The sequence below is a fragment of the Corvus hawaiiensis genome, chromosome 2 (genome assembly GCF_020740725.1).
Source record: "Corvus hawaiiensis isolate bCorHaw1 chromosome 2, bCorHaw1.pri.cur, whole genome shotgun sequence".
Classification (NCBI taxonomy): Eukaryota; Metazoa; Chordata; class Aves; order Passeriformes; family Corvidae; genus Corvus; species Corvus hawaiiensis.
This window is the reverse complement of record NC_063214.1, coordinates 104,896,682-104,921,153: the sequence shown is the minus strand read 5'-3', so window position 1 is coordinate 104,921,153 and position 24,472 is coordinate 104,896,682. Positions and strand designations below refer to the sequence as shown.

The following is a 24,472-nucleotide window of genomic DNA, read 5'->3' as shown; positions in this document are numbered from 1 at the left end:
GTATTTTACATACTTTATTGGTAATGAAAATATTCCTCAAAGACATGAATCCACTTACAACTTGCTTAGCTCCATCAAAAGAGAAATGAAGTCTCCTCCCTTTCTTCCTACTTCTTCAATAGATTGAGTATTTCCCTGATGTTTAAGACAAATTATTTGTCAATAGAATTACTTTTTTAAAGTTTAGGGCTTGACATGCTTCAAAGATCATAGACCCAGAGGGGTAACAAAATCTGGGAGGAAGTGTGTGCTACTGCAGGACATCCAAGATAAGAAGAAATTAACAAAGCTAGCTCAGCACAGCTCAGCAATAATACAATAGTAAACAATGAAGGCCACCAGGCTGCCCAAGATAAGAAGCCAGCTGAGCACAACTCAGCAATAGTAGAGTAGTAAACACTGAATATATACTAGGTAAGTGGAATATATCAAGATTAACATTTAAATAGTGGTCATCATTTCTGCTTGCTGTGCTGGCTTTGTGGATTTTCCACCTAGCACCCATCTTTGCACAAGTATTTAAATCAACAAACACCTTGGCTCTGTGTATGATTGCCTTACTGCACACAGGGTGATGAATACTGATTTTTTGAACAACATATCCACTAAGTAAGAAAATTATGTCACCAGAAGTAGTAACATCCTCTTAAATACTGCTTTATGTTCTTGTGGAGTAGAAGAAATGAAATAGAAGACTAATGAATAGCCTCGAGAAGATTTTAAGAAATAAAAGCATGTAGAATTTGTAAAAAAGCCAGACAAATAATACTTCAGAAACCCTGACCTTGAATTATAAAATACAGTAGTATTACACTCAACACATGTATTAGAATTAGAATAACTCGTAAAAAAGCATAATCTGCATCTCGCACATCACTTTTTCTATTTGCATTGTTGCATTAGGTTCAAGGCACAATTTTATAGTTTTGCGTGTTTTTTTAAAAAAAAGAAAAGAATAGAAAAATACACTACTAATAAGGCAAATGTGAAAAATAGGATTAAATCTGGTGTACTCAAGTGTCCATTATCAGGTATCTTCTGGGCATAGACCAGAAATTAGTATAACATTGTCCACTCCAATTTCTCCAGTTTTACCCTTCCCACGTTCTGATTCAAAAGTGACCTGTCATAAGAAAAGATATGCATTAAGAGTAAAAATATAGTTTATCCAAACATTTAGGAACTCTTAATTAGTTATAATGCTATATATGAAGAATATTTTATTACAACACTTAATGACTTAAGGACTTAATGACTTGAATCTTTGCCATTTTTAAAACTTTTGAGCATTATTTGAACTAGATGTAAAATCCTCTGCACAGATTTACAATGCTAAATGGATTACTTTAATAAGATTATTTATTTTTATTGTACAAAAAATACAAATTGAATGAAATCCTCCTATAATGTAGTTTTATCACAGTATGTGATGCTCATGCATTTTATTTATTGAAGACATTACGACTGTTCATTTTTGATCTATTTGAATCCTCAGGTTTTGTGTGTATATACTATATATATTTATACTCTCTCGTATGTATTGAGTATAGTATGTATACTATATATATGAAGAGGAGGTTTATTTTTATGAATAGGATGTCTGGTTTTATTTTATAGTCTGATTCTTATTTATTTAAGAGTTTTTCTACATCATTCCAGCTGTGCAAAAAACCTTGAAAAGGGCTTGCATTTCCTTTATATTCACTGTATTCAATTATACAGTAAAAGTCTTTACACAGCACTGAAAATGTTCCATCACACAAATGGAAAGCAGACCCCAGAACTTCAAGGAGAAACTGGCTGAAGTTCTGACTGAGGCAGTTTCCAGGCATACATCAGTGCACAGTGTTCCCTGTTGGTATGCCCTGATCCAAAGGTGATGGCCCCCCCTTGATTATACATGATGTCTCCTTTTGCTCTAATGGTCTGGTTTAGTGTGGTTTGAGAGCATCCTCTTCTATGAAATGAAAAATTTTCGTTTTTTCCGGCATGTATGTATGCTTGTGTTGCATGAGATGTTAAGGGCAGATTTTGATTACTTGTGTTAACTTATGATATGATGCAGTACTTTTACAAAATGACAGAATTACTGGCATCAGTGTTCTAACCAACTGGGGTGATTCAGTTCTGAAATTACAATCAGGTGATAACTTTTATGGCCCCTAAATTGTGGGCTCCTGTTTCCATTTCAGATAAGCCTTTTGATTGCTGATGCCTATAAAACAGTTGGTGGAACTCTTGAGGGTTAGGAAATTAAACCGGCATGTTGGTTACAGTAGTTGGCTTATAAATTGTGTTATACTTACACTGTTGATTGTTTCAGCCCCCTGAAATATCTCTATTTTTCCAGTTCTCCACTTTTCATCTTTTCCTTTATTCTCTTCCCAGACAGGAGCAGTTTTTTTGTTTGCCAGGAACACTCGAAGCTTTCCCACTTTCTCACCAGCAAGCCGATAACTGAAAATCAAGCAGTAGCTGCTCTTTGGTTTGAGGTCAGTGAGGAGAAGTTTTAGACGCCCCATATCATTCTTGTGCCCCACAAAAGCTGGAACTGCCATGTAGTAGCCATCGCCTTGTAAAAAGAAAATAATTTTTAAAAACATCATCTTTAATGCACTCGTGTTATTTGTTAGCAATTTGAATCCATGTTTGCTAAGAAAATAAGGGGAAGCTGAAGCTTGTTTACTTGAATAATTTAAAATCACACTGGAGAAAAGCAGTAGGAAGTGTACTTTGCAATGAACTTGTACTGTTGGAAGTCAGATCAGTTTACAGAGGAGATGAGTTCATATTTCACTGGCAATTACAGTCATTCTTCCTTGCACCATCTTTCAAAGGCAAAACCATCTGTTTTTCAAATGCAACAGTCTGAAACATGCTGCTGTGCCTCTGTGATCAGATTATTTCAGTACTTGAGCTAGCTCAATATTCTCTCCACTGTCCTCTGCATTGATGACAAACTCACAAGGGAACTGACAGCTTATTTCCCAAGTCCTGGAAGACCAATGAAGTCACAAACACACACAGTCTTAAAGGAATAAAACATCTGGGCCCATAAATGAAGTCATAATCCCCAGATATAAGTTCAGGGAGACAGGATAAGGCCAGGGTAAGGTTTTCCTGGGAGTGACAGCACAGAGAAGGGATTTAGGGAATTACATGGAGCAGAAGAGGAAGGATTAGTGAAGAAAGACTAACATGGAAAGACTCTAAGGGAGGAGGGAGAGAATGTGCATGTGGGAACTGGTGCAAGCAGCCTGCAGGATCTGTAGGATCCACTGGTCACTACTGCAGCAACTTCTGCAACAGGGGTAAAGACATCCTTTCAACCAAACTTGTCCATTCCTGTCCACACCTTTTTATGTACACCCACCCAGCAGTCCCACATTGCTCTCATGGAGCTCTTTCTCGGGTTTTAGCAGGATCCCATTGGTACCTGTTCATGTATTGGTTGTTCTTGAATAGCCCCTTGCCCTTGGCTTATTCTGAGTTTGTCTCGCCAAGTTTGAGATTTCTGAGCAGTTTTCCCCATGATGTCTAAGCCATGTGAGTGACTACATTGCCACATCCATCCAAATGACAGATGTGTGATTAAATGTCCTACCAATCTTGGAGAGACACAACACGTAGCTGATAAGGTTTCCATTGCCTTGTAGTTTGCAATTCAGAACAGTTATGTTCTAATAATTTTTCTTACATTTTGATTTATTTGTGTTGAAATATGCTGCTGATTACCATTTGCTACTGGATATTTCAAAGAAACAATATCCACTACTAGCGTCCTCTGCCTACGATCTTCTTTTATAAAGAAAACCCACTGATAGAAAAGAAGAATTCGGGATTCTGTTTCCCCCCACCACCCTTTTTTTTTGGAAGAGGTAAGCCATCAAATCAAAGCCTATCTAGATGACACATAGTTAAATACCTCTATCTCGATCAGCAGGATTCCAGTCAAAGTCATCATCAGTATCTTGTTTCCAGTCACACACCCCTCGACTGAAGCTGCAATCAACTGAAAAAAAAATTGGTAGAGATAATAGGAGCACTATACCCTAAGTACTGTTAAAACATTTTGCTCTGTATTCATACAGTTATTAATGTACAGATCATTCTAAAATTATTTATAATCTGAATTCAGATAGTCTTGACTTAGATGAAACTTCAAAAAAGCAAAATATTCAAATTTATGTAGTGATTCTTTCTTTAGCTCAGTGTCTTTTTACTGCCAATCTTGCATCTGCACATGAGTTTGTATGCTGTGACTTCTGTATACCGAGTGCCTGCAAATCCCCAAGTATAGGAGGAGGTGTTAGTGTTTAACTCTAGCATCAGGAATTGTTTGAGATCTGCCAGCTTTAGAGCTCTCCACTCTCCATTTGTTACACTGCTGTAGTTGCAGTCAGCTCAAGTTCCCATTCTATCCACTGAGAGAAACTGGCCTCCCATGAGAAGAATCCCTTACATCAGTGCCTCATACTCCAACTACATGGTGCTGGGAATAGCCCAAATCAGTTGACCTTTGGAGCACACTGAAAAAGGGTGTCAGCCAGAGCACACCATGGCCTTCGTGACTGTGCAGATGAGAAGCATTACACACACAAAGGAACACTGTGCAATGCAAACATGACAGATCAGATTAAGAGTAATACGTTGGCCATCTGAATTTCCTCAGAAAGAGGCATCCTTCTTGTTATTTTAATGTATTTTATCATGAGTCAGAGACATGGCATTTTGAGAGCTTTGCTGTATAAATCTGTTGTTTCTGAGACTACTGCTTTCTAAATTGGAAAAAATGTCAACCAGCACATCTGTCTTGTTTGTTTAGGGTTATTGTGTGCTGTGCAACGTGTTTTCATTTTATAGACTATAGAAGCTACTTTATTTTTTTAGGACTATGAAATTATTCAAGTGAAATTCAATTGCAAGTCAAGTTCTAATGTGGGGAAACTTTCTATGCATGGGTTATAAACAGGAAAAGGACGCATTGGAACTGGCAGCATAGTTTGGCCAGGTACTTTCTCTAAAGTGTTCACAAAATCTTTGGTTTATGTTAAAGGCTTTTAAACTGGTTCTGACTTGGCTAACATAGGTTGTCACAAAAAGATACAATACACAGGAAAATAAATGCTGTATAATAAAAATAAGCCACCTTCTTGCTCTGGTCTCGACACTGGAATTTTCCTCTGTGCCAGGTGAGGGACAAAGGCAGCTGCTTCTTTTACCTTGGGAACTGGGGAAAACAACTTGTCAAGTACTGAGTCATCACAGGAACAGAAAATGGAACTTTATTCCTTTATACTACCTGCCATCATTTATTTAAATAAATCAATATATGTATTTTCCACTCCACCACCAAACCCAGATTCCTAAGTGCACTTAGATACTCTTAATTTTAAAACTTTGCTTAAATTGCTGTTTTCCACAGCACTGAGCCTTCTAACCTATAAGCACTGGAGCTACAGCTTCATTGAATTACAGATTCACAAGGTCATAAAATGTTGATCTTTCTTTAGTGGGCTGATCTGCTTTCTTGCTATAAGGATCAAATTGCACTGAACTCTACCAGAGTCAGTGAGAGAACTCTACCAGAACTCAGCAGAGACTTGGCAGCACTTTGCCAACAGCAGCCTCAAAAAATGGATAATGTCAGAGACTGTAAAAGCCATAAACATTAGGGCATCAAAGGCCTACAGCCCTGTATTCAGGGCAGTGATAGCTGGTGCTGCTGTAACAGAAGCCCCAGAAAGTTATTCTTCTGAAGTCACACTCTCTGCTAGGGTCCTCCTGAATACCTGATCAGCTCTGCTGTCTGCTGGGAAGAAAGGCTCCAGCAGCTGCCCTTCCCCTTCCTCACCCTCCCTGCTACAGCTGGTAAGCACACACTGATGTTTTGATAACCAGTCTCAGTGGAAACCCCTGAGTGAGTTATTCTTTAAAAATTGGTTGATGTGTCTGGTGCCAAACTGGAAGAGTCAGTAAAGCAGCACAGCCAATGAATGTTAGGGACATTCTCTAAGATACTAGCCTGAAAGAGGTGGTTACTCAATAAGCATTATTTCTCAGCCTCAGAGACCAAGGGAAATCCTCTCCTATCTGGTGAGACAGAAGCTTACATATTCTTGTTTACGCTAAGTAATACTCTAAATTACTATAAGTATTTTAAAGTTCTATAATTAAGCTTTTGTAGTATTATTTCAAGTGATTAATAGATAAGTGCTCTCACTCAAAAAATAATCATAAGTCTCAACTTCGTTATGCATACCCTAAGTAACTAATCACACATGAGATAAGGGGAAGATCTGCTTTCACTGGTATTCTATCCTTGCAAACACATAAACAGGTGATACCTGTGATATATTCATGCACACCAATGAAAACAGGAGGAGCTTAAAAGTGCCATTTTAGAGGAGTGAGGGAGAAGCCTTTGGATTACTGCTTAGAGAATGTATTAGTGGAAAGCCTGGAACACTGAAGTTCACTTTTCAGCCACGCCCTGTGGGCAGCTGTGCTAAGAAAAGCTCAGACTTCCTCAAAAATGCCAGATGATAGGACCTATGGAAATTACTTTTCCCTACTCAGCATTGTATCATATATGCAAATGCCAAATATTTTAAAAGTCAATACTTTCCCATGGATGCACATTTGTTCAGAAGGGAGGTTTTTTCCCATGCGTTTGACTGAGCTAGGGCTTTCCATTTAAATACTCCAACATGTTCACACATACTTAATTTTAAGAATATACTTAGAAACTACTGCAATCAAGAGCTTCATAACACCATAAAGGCTATGCCATCCACTTCACCTTTGTTCTCCTTCAAAACTGTCAAAAATTGCTCTGTGTACCCCAGTGAAACACACACTAACAAAGAGGCCCTGGAGGCACTTCCAGAGGTGCTGAATTGAGCTGAGGAAGAAGACTCATGCAATCTTACGAGCTTTCTGATAAATTGCCAGGAGCATGTGCTCTCTTGTTGTCCTTGTAGCCTTCCCCTCACCCAGACCATTGCTTAGATCACCTGGATAATATTCATACTTAAGGCAAGGATTAAAATACATCTTTCTCCAATTAATATATGTTTACATATACACATTTAGGAATAGGCACATAGAGATTAGGTGTTAAGTTTATTGTCATGCCATAAACTTGGCCTTGTACTTCATGGAAGAGGGTCAGGCTATGAAAACCCTTGCCAAAATGAAGAGAGCTATTAAAATATGATCAGTTCTGGAAAGAGTGGAGTGATTTAACAGAAGACAACAGCTGCCAGGATGATTTATTTGTTATTGAATTACACTTGAATTCACTTGAGAGAGATACATGCAGGTGTAGCTATGTGTTATCAAGCAAAGAACTTTCATGGACAGAAAAAGAGTCCAGTTTTATTTCCAAATCTGTTTTTGTTTTCAGTCAGGCATTACAGTCAGGTTTTGCACTCACTGAAAGATATCAGCTGCATATTATGAGAAACTGTAAGGTTCAGCTTACAGAAAGGTTTCAGAGAAACCTTACTGCATGAAAAGTGCCTACATTTTACATCAGACCATCCTCACACATAGCCAGGATCCAAAGTTTACTCCTTCATAAATAATAGGCAGAAGTCAGAATTAGTCTTTTTAGCTCTTCTGCTGTCAAGTGGTCTTACAGAAAGGCAGGTCTCATTTCATGTTCCCTAAGAACAAACTCTCACCAACAAAAGAACACATATGTCCCACTCCAGGTACAACAGAGTCCATCCTTTCTGTACTGCAGATGCCCTTCCATCTACTTATCTTCAGCAATAGCTAATATGTAATCTCTGCATACAAACCCCTTCATATCATTGTGCCACATGTTCTTAACCACTGATGTCATCAAGCCCATTAACAAAACCAAAAACCAGAAAAACAGAGTGGGCACCATAAAAAAACCAAGCAGAATATAAGACGTAGTAAATTTAAGATGAGCTTCCTATGTATGTGGTATGCTACTATTTTGGACTCACATTGAATATCCCATTTCTCTGTTACCACATCCTGCTCTGAAAAAATTACATTTGCCAGAACTCTGACATGTACAGCTATGAACTGAGCTGTGATCTGAGCATTAATAGCTCACAGAGTGGTGTAATTATCAGAAAATAATAAGATTAAGAGCAAACATCATGATTAACTGTGGGAGCCCTCTTGTTCAGCATTAAGATCTGTGAAGCCATAAGGGAAGCAGTCCACTTTTAGTATTGCCAAATAAGCCAGAAATCAAACTCTCTTTATCATTCTTGGTGCTACCAAAGTGTTGGGGTTTTAGTTTAGTCTTAGGTTTTCCTGTTAAAGGAATTTTCTCCCATATGCATGTTGCTAGGGGACAAATAGCTGTACTTAAGAAAGACAAAAAGGGGAGTGGGGCGGGCCTGGCTACTCTTTTGTCTACACCTGGGTGTGGGGACAGTTCGCTCTGAGCGTCCGGAGAGAGAAGCTGCAGAGAAAGGAGCTGCTGCTGCTTTCTTTTTGGCCGTTCTTTTCTTCCTGCTGGAAGCAACGCCGGGACCCCAAAAGCCGCTTTTCCCTGCCCTGCTGGAGACCGAGCTGTGGCTGTCCTGCCCCGCTGCTGTTTCGAGTTTTCGCTACGCTGTAGCCCTGCTCGCCCTGCCTGCCTGGGCCTCCGTGGTTTTTCCCATCTGGATACATCTCGTCTGCCACCCGGGATTTGCGTTCGTCCCTGCCATTCCAGCCTGCTGTTCCTGAGAGCCCGGGATCAGCTGCCCAGCGGTTTGTGAAGCCTTTGTTCCATCCCTTCCCGGGATCCCAGGGCACCAGAGCCGCGGGTTTCCCGAGCTCGCTCCGGAGCGCCCCCTGCAGCCGCGGGGGAACCATCGCACCTGCCCTGCTCACCGGGAGCCGCCAGCGCCCCTGCCGGCTGCGAGCGGAACTGCACCCGAGGGGAAAGGGCCTGACAGCCGAGAGGGCTGGGACTGGGTTTGTGATTGCTGTTACTGCCATAGTTGTTGTTGTTTTGTTTGACTGGTTATATACATATATATATATAGTAAAGAACTGTTATTCCTATTTCCCACATCTTTGCCTAAAGGCCCTTGATTTCAAAATATAATAACTTGGAGGGAAAAGGGGTTATATCTGCCACTTCAAGGGGGGCCTCTGCCTTCCTTAGCAGACACCTGTCTTTCAAAACCGAGACAGAGCTTGGCGCCCAACGTGGGGCCTGAGGGCATTAAGAGATAGAGGTGAAAAAGGAATAACAGTTCCTGGATAACTTTATTTTGTGTGCTGGATATTGGAACCTTGTTAGGCAGCACTATGTGGTCTAGTTTACCCTGGTTTGGGTGGCACGTAGCCGTGGCTATATTCTTCCCCTTTGCAGCTCCTTACTTGAGTATAGGTCCTCTGACTAAGGCTACCATTGCTGTTATCCAGCTTGCGTTATGGGTCGAGAAGGTGAGGAATTCATGGGTTTTTAACTTCCTCCGGAATGTGGGCACATGGATAAACAGCTATCACACACTGAGCACATGTTTTTGGGGTTATGTTAACAATGGTACCTTCTGTGAGGAAATGACACCAGGGGAAGTTTTCTCCCAACCCCTCAACCAGTTCTTTGGGCCCACCCCATCAATTTTCGAAGGGTTTAAATTCCCTCTGAATACTAACCATCTGCTGCTGATAGGCCTACTCTATTTAGCATTCAAGGATAAGTTGAGATTGGGTTGGATATCTACCCGGACACCAGCCCCAGAGACTAGAGATCCTGCCCCAGAACCTGACATGGCCCCAGAGAGTAGAGTTCCTACCCCAGAGCCTGATCCTGCTCCAGAGCCTGACACGGCCCCAGACACTAGAGATCCTACCCCAGAACCTGACACGGCCCCAGACACTAGAGATCCTACCCCAGAGCCAGAGCCTGCCACAGCCCCAGACACTAGAGATCCCGCCCCACAGACTGATACCGCCCAACAGTCCACCTCAGAAATGGACTACCCAAACTGGGTGGGGGTACTGGAAAAAGGGATGCAGGAGATGTGCCAGGAGATGGGCCAGGTACGCAAGGAGATGTGCCAGGAGATGGGCCAGGTGCGCCAGGAGATATGCCAATTGCTAAGGGAATACACCTCCTCAGCTAGTGAAAAACCCTCTCCCTGCCCCAAAGAGGGTGAGTCCGATGGTGCAGCAGTGGAACCCACGGATGTTACAACCGTCCAGGCTTCAGCTGAACCACAAGGGCAACCACAGCCAGCAGCGGTCGCCCCTGTGCAAAGGAGGAAGTATAAGACCAAATCAGTACGACCAGTTAATGATGATGGGCAACCAGGGCCCTCACAACCAGCAGGAGAGCCAGAGCCAGAAGTCATCACTGAGTCCCTGTCGCACGACAGTCTCCGTGCTATGCGAAACGACATTGTGCGAAGGGGGCGTGAGCCTTATACCACCTGGCTGCTTCGGGTTTGGGACCTTATGGGCACAAGTGTGCAACTGGATAGTGGTGAGGCAAGGTATCTGGGATCGTTGACCCAGGACCCAGGTGTGGACCAGATATTTGTGAGGGAGCCAGGGCCTCTCTCTCTTTGGGAGCGGCTCTTAATGAGTGTGAGAGAAAGGTTCATTCACAAAGAAAGAATGCAGGAGTATCATCATAGAATGCAGTGGAAGACACTCGAGCAAGGGATCCAACAGCTAAGAGAGGTGGCAATATTAGAGGTACTCTTTGGGAAGGATGGACAGCATGATAATGACCCCGATAAGGTCAGGTGCACAGGACAGATGATGTGGAACCTGGCAAGGCTAGGGCCATCGCAATACACCACCTTCATTGCAACGATTGATGCTGACAATACCCGAGAAACAGTGGGCTCTGTTGCCAACAGGCTCAGGCATTATGACAGCATGATCAATGGCCCGCTGAAAGCTCATGTCTCTGCTGTGGTCCAGGACCTCAAAGAGGAGATGAAGGAGATGAGGAAGGAAATGAGGGAGGAGATGAGGGAGGAGATGAGGGAGGAGATGAGGAGGGTCAGTGTGGCACCAGTGCGAGTCACAGGCCCCCAAGTCAGAGCCCGTCGTCCCCCTGCTAGAGAGAGAGGGTACACCCCACGAGCTGAGCTGTGGTTTTTCCTGTGTGAGCATGGGGAAGACATGAGAAGGTGGGATGGGAAACCCACCTCTGCCCTGGCAGCGCGGGTGCGTGAACTCAAGGAGGGAGGCACTAACCGAGGGGGTTCCGCTAAGGTGAAGGTAGCCTCAGCCTCCCATGACCGAGCTGCCAGGTATTACAGAAGGGAGGATGATATGTCGGATCCCCTTGAAGGTACCTCGAGCATGTACGCCCAGGGAAAGAATGATAACCAGGGCTAGAGGGGCCCTGCCTCTAGCCAGGAAGAGGCACGGGAGAACCGAGTTTTCTGGACGGTGTGGATCCGATGGCCTGGCACATCAGAGCCACAAAAATATGATGCATTGGTTGATACTGGGGCACAATGTACTTTAATGCCATCGGGACATGTGGGGGCAGAACCTGTATCCATCGCTGGGGTGACCGGGGGATCACAGCAGTTGACCCTTTTGGAAGCTGAGGTGAGCCTGACTGGGAAGGAGTGGCAAAAGCATCCGATTGTGACCGGCCCAGAGGCCCCGTGTATTCTGGGCATAGACTTCCTCCGGAATGGCTACTACAAAGACCCAAAAGGACTCAGGTGGGCATTTGGGATTGCTGCTGTGGAGGCAGAGGGCATTAGGCAATTGAACACCCTGCCTGGACTATCTGAGAATCCTTCTGCAGTTGGGCTCCTGAAAGTGGAAGAGCAACGAGTGCCAATTGCCACCTCGACAGTGCACCGCCGGCAGTATCGGACAAATCGAGATGCTGTGATCCCCATCCACAAGATGATCCGCGAGCTGGAGAGTCAAGGGGTGGTCAGCAAGACCCACTCACCCTTCAACAGCCCCATCTGGCCTGTGCGCAAGTCTGACGGGGAATGGAGATTGACTGTGGACTATCGTGCCCTGAATGAAGTGACTCCACCGTTGAGCGCTGCCGTGCCAGACATGTTGGAGCTCCAGTACGAGCTGGAGTCCAAAGCAGCAAAGTGGTACGCCACTATTGACATTGCCAATGCATTCTTCTCCATTCCTCTGGCAGCAGAGTGCAGGCCTCAGTTTGCCTTCACCTGGAGGGGCGTGCAGTACACCTGGAACCGACTGCCCCAGGGGTGGAAGCACAGTCCCACCATCTGTCATGGACTGATCCAGACTGCACTAGAAAAGAGTGAGGCTCCAGAACATCTGCAGTACATTGATGACATCATTGTGTGGGGGAACACCGCAACCGAAGTGTTTGAGAAAGGAGAGAGAATAATTCAAATTCTCCTGCAAGCTGGTTTTGCCATCAAGAAGAGCAAGGTCAAGGGACCTGCCCGAGAGATCCAGTTCCTGGGAGTAAAGTGGCAAGATGGACGACGTCAGATTCCCACTGAGGTCATCAATAAGATCACAGCAATGTCTCCGCCGACTAACAAGAAGGAAACACAAGCTTTCCTAGGTGCTATAGGTTTCTGGAGGATGCACATTCCCGAGTACAGCCAGATCGTGAGTCCTCTCTACCTGGTTACCCGCAAGAAGAATGATTTCCACTGGGGCCCTGAACAGCAGCAAGCCTTCGCCCAGATCAAACAGGAAATTGCTCACGCCGTAGCCCTTGGCCCAGTCAGGACAGGACCAGAGGTGAAGAACGTGCTCTACTCTGCAGCCGGGAACAATGGTCTGTCCTGGAGCCTCTGGCAGAAGGTGCCTGGTGAGACTCGGGGCCGACCACTGGGATTCTGGAGCCGAAGCTACAGAGGATCTGAAGCCAACTACACTCCCACCGAGAAGGAAATCCTGGCAGCTTATGAAGGAGTCCAGGCTGCCTCAGAAGTAATCGGCACAGAGGCACAACTCCTCCTGGCACCCCGACTACCGGTGCTGGGGTGGATGTTCAAAGGAAAGGTTCCCTCCACGCATCACGCCACTGACGCTACTTGGAGCAAATGGATCGCCATCATCACGCAGCGCGCCCGAATTGGAAACCCAAGTCGCCCTGGGATCTTGGAAATAATTACAAACTGGCCGGAAGGTGAGACTTTTGGGTTATCTTCTGAAGAAGAAGAGGAGCAGGTGACACGTGCCGAAGAAGCCCCACCATATAACGAGCTACCAGAGAGTGAAAGACAATACGCCCTCTTCACTGATGGTTCCTGCCGAATTGTAGGCGCTAGCCGGAAATGGAAAGCCGCTGTATGGAGCCCCACACGACAAGTTGCACAGGCCACTGAAGGAGAAGGTGGATCGAGCCAATTTGCTGAGCTCAAAGCTGTCCAATTAGCTCTGGACATAGCTGAAAGAGAGAAGTGGCCAAAGCTCTACCTCTACACTGATTCATGGATGGTAGCCAATGCTCTGTGGGGTTGGCTGGAAAGGTGGAATAAGGCAAACTGGCAGCGCAGAGGAAAACCAATCTGGGCTGCTGAAGAGTGGAAAGACATTGCCACTCGGGTAGAGAAGCTATCTGTGAAAGTCCGTCATGTAGATGCTCACATCCCCAAGAGCCGGGCTAATGAAGAACATCGTAACAACAAACAGGTAGATCAGGCTGCGAAAATAGAGGTGTCCCAGATAGACTTGGATTGGCAACATAAAGGAGAACTGTTCCTAGCTCGATGGGCCCATGATGCCTCAGGCCATCAGGGCAGAGATGCCACCTATAAGTGGGCACGAGACCGAGGGGTGGATCTAACCATGGACAGTATCTCCCAGGTTATCCATGACTGTGAGACATGCGCTGCGATCAAGCAGGCCAAGCGGGTGAAGCCTCTGTGGTATGGCGGGCGATGGTCCAAATACAAGTATGGGGAGGCCTGGCAGATTGATTACATCACACTGCCTCAAACCCGCCAAGGCAAGCGCTATGTGCTCACAATGGTAGAAGCCACCACTGGATGGCTGGAGACCTACCCTGTGCCTCATGCTACTGCCCGGAACACCATCCTGGGCCTGGAAAAGCAAGTCCTTTGGAGGCATGGCACCCCTGAGAGAATCGAGTCTGACAATGGGACTCATTTCAAGAACAGCCTTATAAACACCTGGGCTAGAGAACATGGCATAGAGTGGGTGTACCACATCCCTTACCATGCACCAGCAGCTGGGAAGGTTGAGCGGTGTAATGGACTGCTTAAAACCACCTTGAAGGCACTGGGTGGGGGGACTTTCAAAAATTGGGAGATGCATTTAGCAAGAGCCACCTGGTTAGTTAACACTCGAGGTTCCACCAGCCGAGCAGGCCCTGCCCAATCCGAACCCCTACAAACAACAGACGGGGATAAGGTTCCAGTGGTGCACATGAGAGGTATGCTTGGAAAAACTGTTTGGGTAAAGTCTGCCTTGAGCAAAGACAAACCCATCCGTGGGGTTGTTTTTGCTCAGGGACCAGGTTGCACCTGGTGGGTGATGCAAAAGGATGGAGAGACCCGATGCTTACCTCAAGAGGACCTTGTTTTAGGGTGAACTACCCATGGCTCTGTACTTGTATCAGTATCAGCATGTATATTTGTATATAATTTGGGTAATGCATAGATTTATATGGTTAAAAAAAAAGTTAAGTTTCATGTAACATGTTAGTATGGGAAAAAATTCGGGGTGGATAATGTTGGGGTTTTAGTTTAGTCTTAGGTTTTCCTGTTAAAGGAATTTTCTCCCATATGCATGTTGCTAGGGGACAAATAGCTGTACTTAAGAAAGACAAAAAGGGGAGTGGGGCGGGCCTGGCTACTCTTTTGTCTACACCTGGGTGTGGGGACAGTTCGCTCTGAGCGTCCGGAGAGAGAAGCTGCAGAGAAAGGAGCTGCTGCTGCTTTCTTTTTGGCCGTTCTTTTCTTCCTGCTGGAAGCAACGCCGGGACCCCAAAAGCCGCTTTTCCCTGCCCTGCTGGAGACCGAGCTGTGGCTGTCCTGCCCCGCTGCTGTTTCGAGTTTTCGCTACGCTGTAGCCCTGCTCGCCCTGCCTGCCTGGGCCTCCGTGGTTTTTCCCATCTGGATACATCTCGCCTGCCACCCGGGATTTGCGTTCGTCCCTGCCATTCCAGCCTGCTGTTCCTGAGAGCCCGGGATCGGCTGCCCAGCGGTTTGTGAAGCCTTTGTTCCATCCCTTCCCGGGATCCCAGGGCACCAGAGCCGCGGGTTTCCCGAGCTCGCTCCGGAGCGCCCCCTGCAGCCGCGGGGGAACCATCGCACCTGCCCTGCTCACCGGGAGCCGCCAGCGCCCCTGCCGGCTGCGAGCGGAACTGCACCCGAGGGGAAAGGGCCTGACAGCCGAGAAGGCTGGCACTGGGTTTGTGATTGCTGTTACTGCCATAGTTGTTGTTGTTTTGTTTGACTGGTTATATACATATATATATAGAGTAAAGAACTGTTATTCCTATTTCCCACATCTTTGCCTAAAGGCCCTTGATTTCAAAATATAATAACTTGGAGGGAAAAGGGGTTATATCTGCCACTTCAAGGGGGGCCTCTGCCTTCCTTAGCAGACACCTGTCTTTCAAAACCGAGACACAAAGGAAGTGTCTCCGTGTAATAATGTGGCTGGCTACGTGATACTACAGGAGTTTTAAGCCCAATGGGAATTTCATAACCTGATGAAGTACAGAATATAGAATTCAGTTGCAGTTGGCAATACCATTCTGGATTACCAGTGGTATCCAAAAAGCACTGAAATGTTAGAAACTGTCAGAATTAAGGTTGTACTTAATTATTTAAGTGTACCTTGAGTGTAGCATCTCTACAATCATTGCTTATATAACCAAATACTTTGGTCCAGCTCTCTGTGTCTTCTTCCATATGGAGAAAGGGCATTTCTCATGTAATAAAGAGCTTTCCAATACTATGGTTTACTCTCATTTTCTATACATCTGCAAATTTTGCAGTAAATAGGACATATTTATTAAATTATTTAATAATAATGAATAAATAATGATGAATAATCATATTGATAAATAATTCATCTGTTAATAAATAAATATTCATATTTATTAAACTGCACCTTTCACAACAGGACGGGTCCTTCCTTCACATTGGACAAGGCAAGTATCCCACAGAAAATAGTAATTTGAAGTAATTTCAGACTGTATCATAAGATATAAAAATATATTAAAAAAATTAAGTTTTCATTGATGAATTAGTTTTAACATTTCTTAAATTTTTTGGGCTTTACTTTGCTATCTTTAGCTATTGTGTGGTTTTTAAAAAAAAAATTGTGAGTAGCAGTTCTCACAAAGGTCCAGTATTTTGGTAGTTGGGCCTATTTTAATAATTTCCATCTCCATATAATATTTCCTTTTTTTTTTTTCCCTCTACAATATTTTTTCTCTGGCTCCCTATATGTTTATTCTGTAGTAAAACTACTATGATAAAATAACACATCAATTTAAGGAGACCTTTCTATTTTTCCTAATTAACTATTCTTCCTGGAAGACAAACAATACCAGTATTAATAATACAAAAGGCAGATGCTATGTGAATACTTGAGGGGGTTATATGGAGGAATTTCATGTTGTAGTAAAGGAATCTGCTGAATAGACATCAGCAAAGAAAGGAAAAAATATACAAATTTATGAGCTGTAAATTTGAGCTAATGATGTTCTCTGAAGGATCACTCAATATCATTAAAATTGAAAGTGTTTTTAAAGCCAAATGTTCAAGCAATTAAGCACCTGAATCATGACTGAATTTTTATGATAGCAAGGATCAAGTACAACACATGGAAATTTAAAAGGAAAGAAAACACAGTTAAGCAATGTATTCAAAATGAAAATGAATATGGCACAATTCTTTAAGTCCTTGAATCACAGTTGGTATCAAACAAGAAAGCCACAAATAATACAGAGTTCACGAACCTAATGGAACTACGTCTTGGGCATGCTGCTATCTCTGCATCAAGTACCACACCAGCTTTCTGCCAGTATCCCCTAGCAAAATAAAATCTCTCTAGCAAGTTCAGCATATAAATCTCTTACATCTGTAAGGGAAAATTCCAGCCAAATGTGACTGAAACAAAGACACTATAGGAAAAAATACAGATGAACCACAATGCTTTAGTATTTTCAAGCAGTAATATTCATTGTTACTGCTGTCAGCTGTAGGGGTAGTTTTTGTAGAAACAAGTAGACTCTTCCTCTCTGCCTAGCCCAGGTATAAGGTGTTCAAATGTCCTGATTTTGTTGGGAAGATGATTGAAAAATAATCTCACCAATCATCATGACAACAAAATATTTTTTGGATTTTCCTATGGACAAAGGATTTTCTCTGTGTGCCCTCAATCAAATTGAAATCTGGAAAATTAGTGCACTCCAAATAGAGTAGCACTGAGTACTCAACTGGAAGGTTGTATAATCCCCCCTTTGCAATTGCATTAGGTCATGTAGCCCAGTACAGGAGACCAAGTTCCCCTTGAATCACCAGGCAGATAGAGCAGAGCCCGTTGTCCTTTTAACCAAAACGCAGGGTGGCCCTACCCTAGGGGCAATATTCCTGGCAATCCTTTGTGACCTGTCCAAGCAGGCTAAAAAAGACACCTGTTTTGATGTCTGAGTTACATCCAGCCAGCCAGCCAGCCAGCCAGCCAGCCAGCCCTCCCTCCCAGAAAGGCAGAAAGGGATAGAAGGGCTGACTTGGGGTTTAGTTTTTTCTAACAGGCTGCCGTGCCTCACAATTGAGGAAGCAGAAAAGGCCATAGTCCTTTATGGCACAAAATTCTGAATAAATATATCTATAACTAATAAGAGTATTATTTATAAATAATTTATTATTTACAGTAAATATTAATGGAACCTATTAGTAGTGTGCCCCTTGAAGTGCTAGATCAGCAATATACCCGCAATTCTGTCAAGAAATAAAAGCTTTTAACCCTACAGAAATCACAGTTGCAGGGGAACACACCCTTGCCAAGGGTAAACCTCCTTTCAGGTTCCACAAGCATTTTGCTGTTAATTAGTCAATCTTTTTGAGTCCTTCCCAGTCTAATCACATTCATGTGACATATCTGGTCAATTCACACCACCCTCTTGGCACATGCAAGCTCCCCATTAGCTTACCTTCATGAAGAAGCCCAAGTACCTGAGAACCTAATCTTAACAAACATCAACATATATATTGCAACTATCTTCTGCTCACCTTCTCCACAGTTTCTGCAAAATTATGGCCAGCTTTGGATTAATTAGCATGACTGGGAAGAGTTATGTCCTTCTTCAGGATAGTATTTTGATGGAAATATGTGGGACACACGGTTCTCTAAATGTAAATGTATGACCATCATAAGACCTGTGTTTTATTGCTTCTTGTGAGAGAACAGAGGCAAGTCACTTAATCCTTTGCCCTGGGACTCTCAAATGCATTTGGCAGTACCAGCATGGCAAGGATGAACCCCAAGGGTAGTTTACCATACAGTGGAAACTTCAACCCCAATTCTACATCAGCTCCTGCACCTGCTACCTCTTTTAGGTAAGTAATTTATGAAGGTATCCTCAGAAGAGGGAAGGGCCACTTCTTCAGAGGAAGTGGCACATGCTAGTCAGGAGTGAAAGGCTGAGTAAAGACATAGTCTAGGGCTTAGGTGTGGCTGGCTAGAGGGAGAGTGACATCCTGAGCATAGGATCCTTCACTGGGGAGACATGGCACCATTAGTCAGAAATTTGTCACCATTTCATATGGTTAAAAGCTGACAAACAGATGCATGCAGCTAGGAAGCAGCTGTTTTGCTTTTTTAGAAATATTACTGATTCCTGAATTGTGACGTTATGTGCCTACAGTACCAGAGAGAAATCCAAGCATCTTCCAGGATGCAGGTCTACACACACTATTTTCTAAACTACTTTGAAATTCTTGGTTGAAAACACAGAATGAATCACAGAATCATGTAGGTTGGAAGAGCCGTTTTTAGTTTGCCTAGTCTGACTTCCTGATCAGGGGATTGCTCAATGCCCAGTTCAGTCATAGTATGAATATCTGCAAGGATAGGTATTTCACAACCTCTCTGCATACCTGTCCCAAATTTTGTCCACCTTCATGGTGAAGTATTCTTTTCATTATATCTAATGAGAATTTTTTTTGTTCCAACTTGTATTCATCACTTCCTGTCCTATTGCTGTATATTTTCAAGAAAAGTCTGTCTATTCCTTCCCTGTAACCTTCCATTAAATAGCTGAAGACATCTATAAGGTCTCTTCTTAGCCCTCCCCTGTCAAAGCTGGAAAAAATAGTTGTCTCAGCCTCTCCTCATGTTGTCCAGGCCCCTGACCCTCGTGGAGCACTGCTAGACTCATGCCAGTGTGTCCTCATTTGTCTTGTAATGGGAAGTCCAAAACTTGCCTTTTACTGCAAAGCTTCTTCCTAAGCAGTCATCCCAAATCCATAATGTTGCATGAGGCTTTTCTCTCCCTTTCCATCTGCTTTTGTTGAGCTTCATAAAGTTCCTGTCAGTACCTCCACAGCCTGGCCAGATCTTAATAGCAGTGCTGCCCTTCAATGAATGGGTCATTCTCCACATTTTGGTATTGTCAGCAAACTTGAAACATGCCATTAGCACTCACTGTTAATATTTGCAGGAGGGGAGGAGATTGGTGAGCAAAGTCCTGACTTTGTTCTGTTTATCAGCTCCCTGGCATAATTTGAGGAAGCAATATTAGTCTATATCCTTTGCTTAAACTGAAACAGTCCAATTACCACTGAAAATAAAAAAAAAAGGGCAATTTTAGGAACATGCCTTTGGCAAAGAAGTTTGTATTCTCCAATGTATTAAGTGAATAATTACATTTTTTCTTGGCTGTCTTACAGTATTACAATATTACAGACCATTTTTTCCAGAGGACTTTAAAATTATCTTTCCTTTAAAAAATACATACTTACCTGTCTTTCCAAGTTAAATAGCAATAAATTGAATGTTAACTTAATTTTTTTTTCATTTTTATTACTATAATTTTAATTGCTGTGGGATATTATTTATTATTTTTCCATACTTTGGAAAAGGGAAAACATAATGAATGAACTATTGACAGTGTGTGTTTTTCATATTACATATTTTTGCCACTACCTTGAAGAATGTTTGACTGAGACAGCTGTACTAAACACCAATTATAATAATAGAGTTTCTTGGGTTGGAAGGGGCCTTAAAGATCATCTAGTTCCAATATGCTGTGCAATTTCTTGCTGTGTTTTTCAAAGTCTTCAAATGTATTTTCAAATGCATTAACTAGAACCTAACCATCCTATGATTCTATGATTCATTTTCTACAAGTAAATTCTGATAAAGTGTCTGTGTTTTGTGAGGATTTTTTTAGTGTTTATATATGTTTACATTGAAGCCAGAGTTTTTAAAAAATAAAGAAACTTACAAAAGACATCTCCTCTAAGGCTTCGTTCATCAATTTGATTTTCAAAATCTTCCTTCTCCTCTTCATCTGACTCTTCTGCCTCCTCTTCTGCAGCAGCTTCAGTTTCTTTCTCTTCCTCACTGTAGCTCCCACCAAGACCAATACCACCTTCATAGTCCAGTAACTGCAAGTGGGTCTTAGAAGGTGGTGTCTCAGCTGCTTCTGGGATTGCATTCTTGATTGTTTCATGCTTTTTCACACTGCTTTTATGTGCAAGAAGTTTCTTAATTGTGTCCTTAGCTGTTCCAGGGATTCTTGCAATTTCCTTCACTGACTTTTCAGGGATAACTAGAACCAAAAAGAAAACAGAAAATATTAATCTAAGGAATCATTCAGCAATGGGACCATGGTGTTCTTTACAAGGTCCAGAGACCCATAGAATTAAACTCTCTACAACAAGATACAAGTTCAGTTCTGCACAGAACCTAACACACGACTTGCTCAGCTCTGTTGTATGGACAGCTCTGTCTGAGTTACAGTGAAAAGACCAAAGCAATCCTCTGTAATGATCTCTTTGGACTCTCATGTAACACAGGAGTGACACAGGTCATAGAGCCCCTTACTTAAATTATTTTTACACTGGAGCTTGGGTAAAAAACAAAAAAAAAAATCCTGCTTCAATTTGTGGATTAAAATTGTCCATGGAGCTGGAATCCCCTGCACAACAACTGCAGCCTAAAAATAATGAGCATTTCTCTTGGCTATCTTTCATGAACTTCTCTGGCCTAATTTTCCTTCCATGGCAGGCTGAAAGCTACTGAAATGGAGGATATTTTGAGAAGACCTACATCAAGCTGCTCCATCATATTTCTTTTAGCTCTAAGGGATATTTAATTGTACGTGGTAAACACCACAATTCAGAGAAGCATCCAAGAATGCCAAATTATTACCATCTTGCAATTCCAAGATGGACTAGAACATAAGTGTAACATTTACTGAGAATTTACCATTTTATGATTCCTCTTCGATGTGAAATACTATAGCTTATAATTTTGGATAAAGTGGTATTACTTTAATTATTCTGGAATTAGCCTTTTGGATACTACTATCAAATGTTGTACACAACCATGTCATAAACTACTCACAGCCTTCTGCAGTTTGAGTCCTTTATGTGAACTACCTAGGAAACAATGAAAGCTGAGCAGTTCCAGTGTGCTATAAAAAAGCTCTTTCATAGAGAGAGACTATTTTCATCAGTGCATCAGAATAGCCTCATATACTGCTTCCCATCTTTGATTCTCAATCAGTATTGACGTTGCAGTACCTGCAGTCTTTTAGGATTAAAAATTATGGTGGAAGACAGCTGTTTTTATTTCCCTCTGCTTTTGCTGTCTAATGATTGTATTATCAGGGCAAGAATATGTTCCTATTCTCCTCACTTTGTATTTATGAAAGTTTTATAGTAGTACTTTGAGACAGATGGACTGGACTTGGAACCTTGGGTAGTACTATTTTCTCTGTGCTTCTTTTCATGGAGACACAGCACAAGAAAAAACACCACTTAATAGAATAGAACTGCAGTCTAGTAGGAAAAGGAGAAAGTTCCCCACTCCTGGAAAATACAATCCTATCACTGTGAATTTGTCACATTTTATTTATGGCAAGTGCAGCTACATGCTATTAGTATGTCAGGAACAGAATCAGACTCTTGGTGTACTCACTGTAGCATCCAGGTGTTTTTGAGATTGCTGTTGGAGTAAACGTGCCAATAAAATAAAAGTCAGAATTGAGGATTTGTTCTTCCTTTCTTTTGGATAAAACTTGTAGGCTTGCTTGTCAAATACTTGGAAGTAAACTCTTTCCTAATACTCCACTAAGTATCCTCTGAAGGATGATGTCATGAATGATGTAAGGTTCCCTGGGTCTAAATTCAGAATTCAGCAATAAAAATTAACAGGGAAGCTTAATTCCAAACAAATTTCCTCTTGACAATCAGTAACGAGAAACTTCACGCTTTTAATAAAGAGGCTATGGGGATTTTCAAGGCCACAGGACTGACTGCTCAGCAAACCTGAACATCTGCTTTTAGTTTCTGCTTTGAAGTTTTCCTCATGAAATGAAAAATTCTTACAGTTCAACATAATAACCTCTGTGGTGTCAGAAAACCAATCTCCTTGTATGTGCAAAATTTAGCAGTGTGGAAAATCAACTGAAAGGAGTGAGAAAAATAGGGGGATGAAAATGTATAAATTCCCATGTGCTTGCACACTCCAATTTGCTGCTGCACTATGAAAATCTCCATGCTTGTGGAGACAAAGAGACTCTAGACATTAAGCATATTTTAGGAGACAGCACTCGTCTCCTTCTAACCTGCATTCAGCTTTAGAGTAGCCAGAGGTGTGGATTTAAGGCTTTTTCTGTCTACCCATAAATTGCAGGAGGACTAATGCAATGTAAGGATACACCACCTTAAACTCAGTCTGTTCTTTTGAATCTGTGGATTCCAATCCAATGCCTGTGGACTTGCCTGAATGAGCAGCTCGCCTTTGCTGGCACTCTGGGGTTCTATAGCTGAGGCAGTGATTTTTCAGGACCCTTTACCTCAAGACACGTAGATAAATGCAGAGATGTTGGTCACAAACATTTGTGCATTTATCTGTCCATGTGACTGCAGAGAATTTTGGAAAGTGCAAAGAAATGTAGTGCATTCCACCCCAGCTCTTCCTTACATACCTTCAATCAGGAAGCATGCAGATTAATGCCTCCTGCTCATGCAGTTTCTATTTATTGCCCTAATATGAAAATATCTCAGTTTTCAAAGGTATCTTCTTTATTTGAATTAGAGAGAATTAAGGCAAGAATTTGACATATAGAACAACATAGACAAATGGTGGCTGAGGGCTAAAAGTAAAACTTTTCTGTCATCAATTGCTATACAAAATTATAAACTCACAGAAACTGATTGGTGTAGGATGTCTAATGACCAAGTTGTGAAAGTTGAGTTGAAAAAAATTCACAGAGAGCGTATGCCAACCTGTTGACTCTGTCCTGCACTGTGTAAAGGGAAGTGCTCAGGGGATGATACAGGAGAGGGACAGACTGATCTGTTTTCCTTCCCCACACCCTGTGACTGCAGCCAGTGCTGGCCCTGAACATACAGGGGATGCAGTAGGAGGCAGCTTGCTCTGCACTCCAGCAGGTACCCCACTACTTCCACCTTCACACCTCAGAGTGTATTTAAAAACCTGCTGAGAGACAAGCCTAGCAGATTGGCTTACAAATCCTTTCATAGCTCCCTTTACAGCTTCTCTATATAAGAGTTGGAGCAGTGGCGGGGGAGACAGACAACCACTTACCATGTGTAGGTGGAGTCTGTAGATGTGAGTAAAGATTAGATTAGCATGACATACTTTCAGAAATCATTCTAAAAGTTATCAACCTCTTTTAGATTGTCTTAAGAGAGTCTGAAAGCTTTCATAGATACATTAAAAAGACATATTCTGGGCTATTATTTTCTTCTAAACACCATGGAACATCATCTACCAATATGTATTCATACTCTATTTCATTTCTAAAATTTTTACTGTCTTATTTAGGAAAGGATACTTTGAGAAATCAGGGCAAGTTTGTCATGCTGGACTGTGCTTAATACATGACTACACCAGCCAGCAAGGCATCCAGTAGGAAATGTGTGGTGACAAAGCCCAAGTGTTACTCACTAAAGGGTGACAGCAGTATTTGACTCCATACTGAATTGAATTTTAAGAATACCACCAGTGATATGACCACAGTCGCTTCTGAAGCTTTGAAACTTTATTATGTCAAATCAAACCTTTCTCAGGACTGGCAAGTTAATAAGAAAGCAAAATCGTATACGGGGTTTAAGGGTTACCCTATCACCAAGAATGAACAAGTAATACAATAGGCAGAGAGAGAGCCAGCATGATTTTTTATTGACATTTAGATACCCAGCAAAGCATAATGAAGAAGAGTAACCTCTGCCTCTAGCTGGGCAATAACAAGAGTGTCATTGTTGAGCTCCTTAGAGTGATGCCTGTAGACTTTAAGATAGTAATCCTTTTTCCTGTTATTTTG

General features: G+C 42.5%; 1 protein-coding gene across 2 annotated transcripts in view; it reads right to left on the bottom strand.

The window, feature by feature from the left end:
- Positions 1-24,472, bottom strand: part of EGFL6 (EGF like domain multiple 6) — a 40,514-nt gene continuing 16,042 nt past the window's right edge. Inside the window, exons 8-12 of one of the 2 annotated variants that reach the window (XM_048286301.1) lie at positions 20,399-20,725; positions 5,150-5,230; positions 3,926-4,012; positions 2,307-2,572; positions 1-1,123 (exon numbers count right to left, since the gene is read on the bottom strand). In XM_048286301.1, coding sequence (XP_048142258.1) covers positions 1,028-1,123; positions 2,307-2,572; positions 3,926-4,012; positions 5,150-5,230; positions 20,399-20,725 — 857 coding nt within the window. In that variant the 3' untranslated portion in view covers positions 1-1,027. The remainder of the gene's footprint in view (positions 1,124-2,306; positions 2,573-3,925; positions 4,013-5,149; positions 5,231-20,398; positions 20,726-24,472) is intronic. The other variant, XM_048286311.1, reaches the window with a different exon arrangement.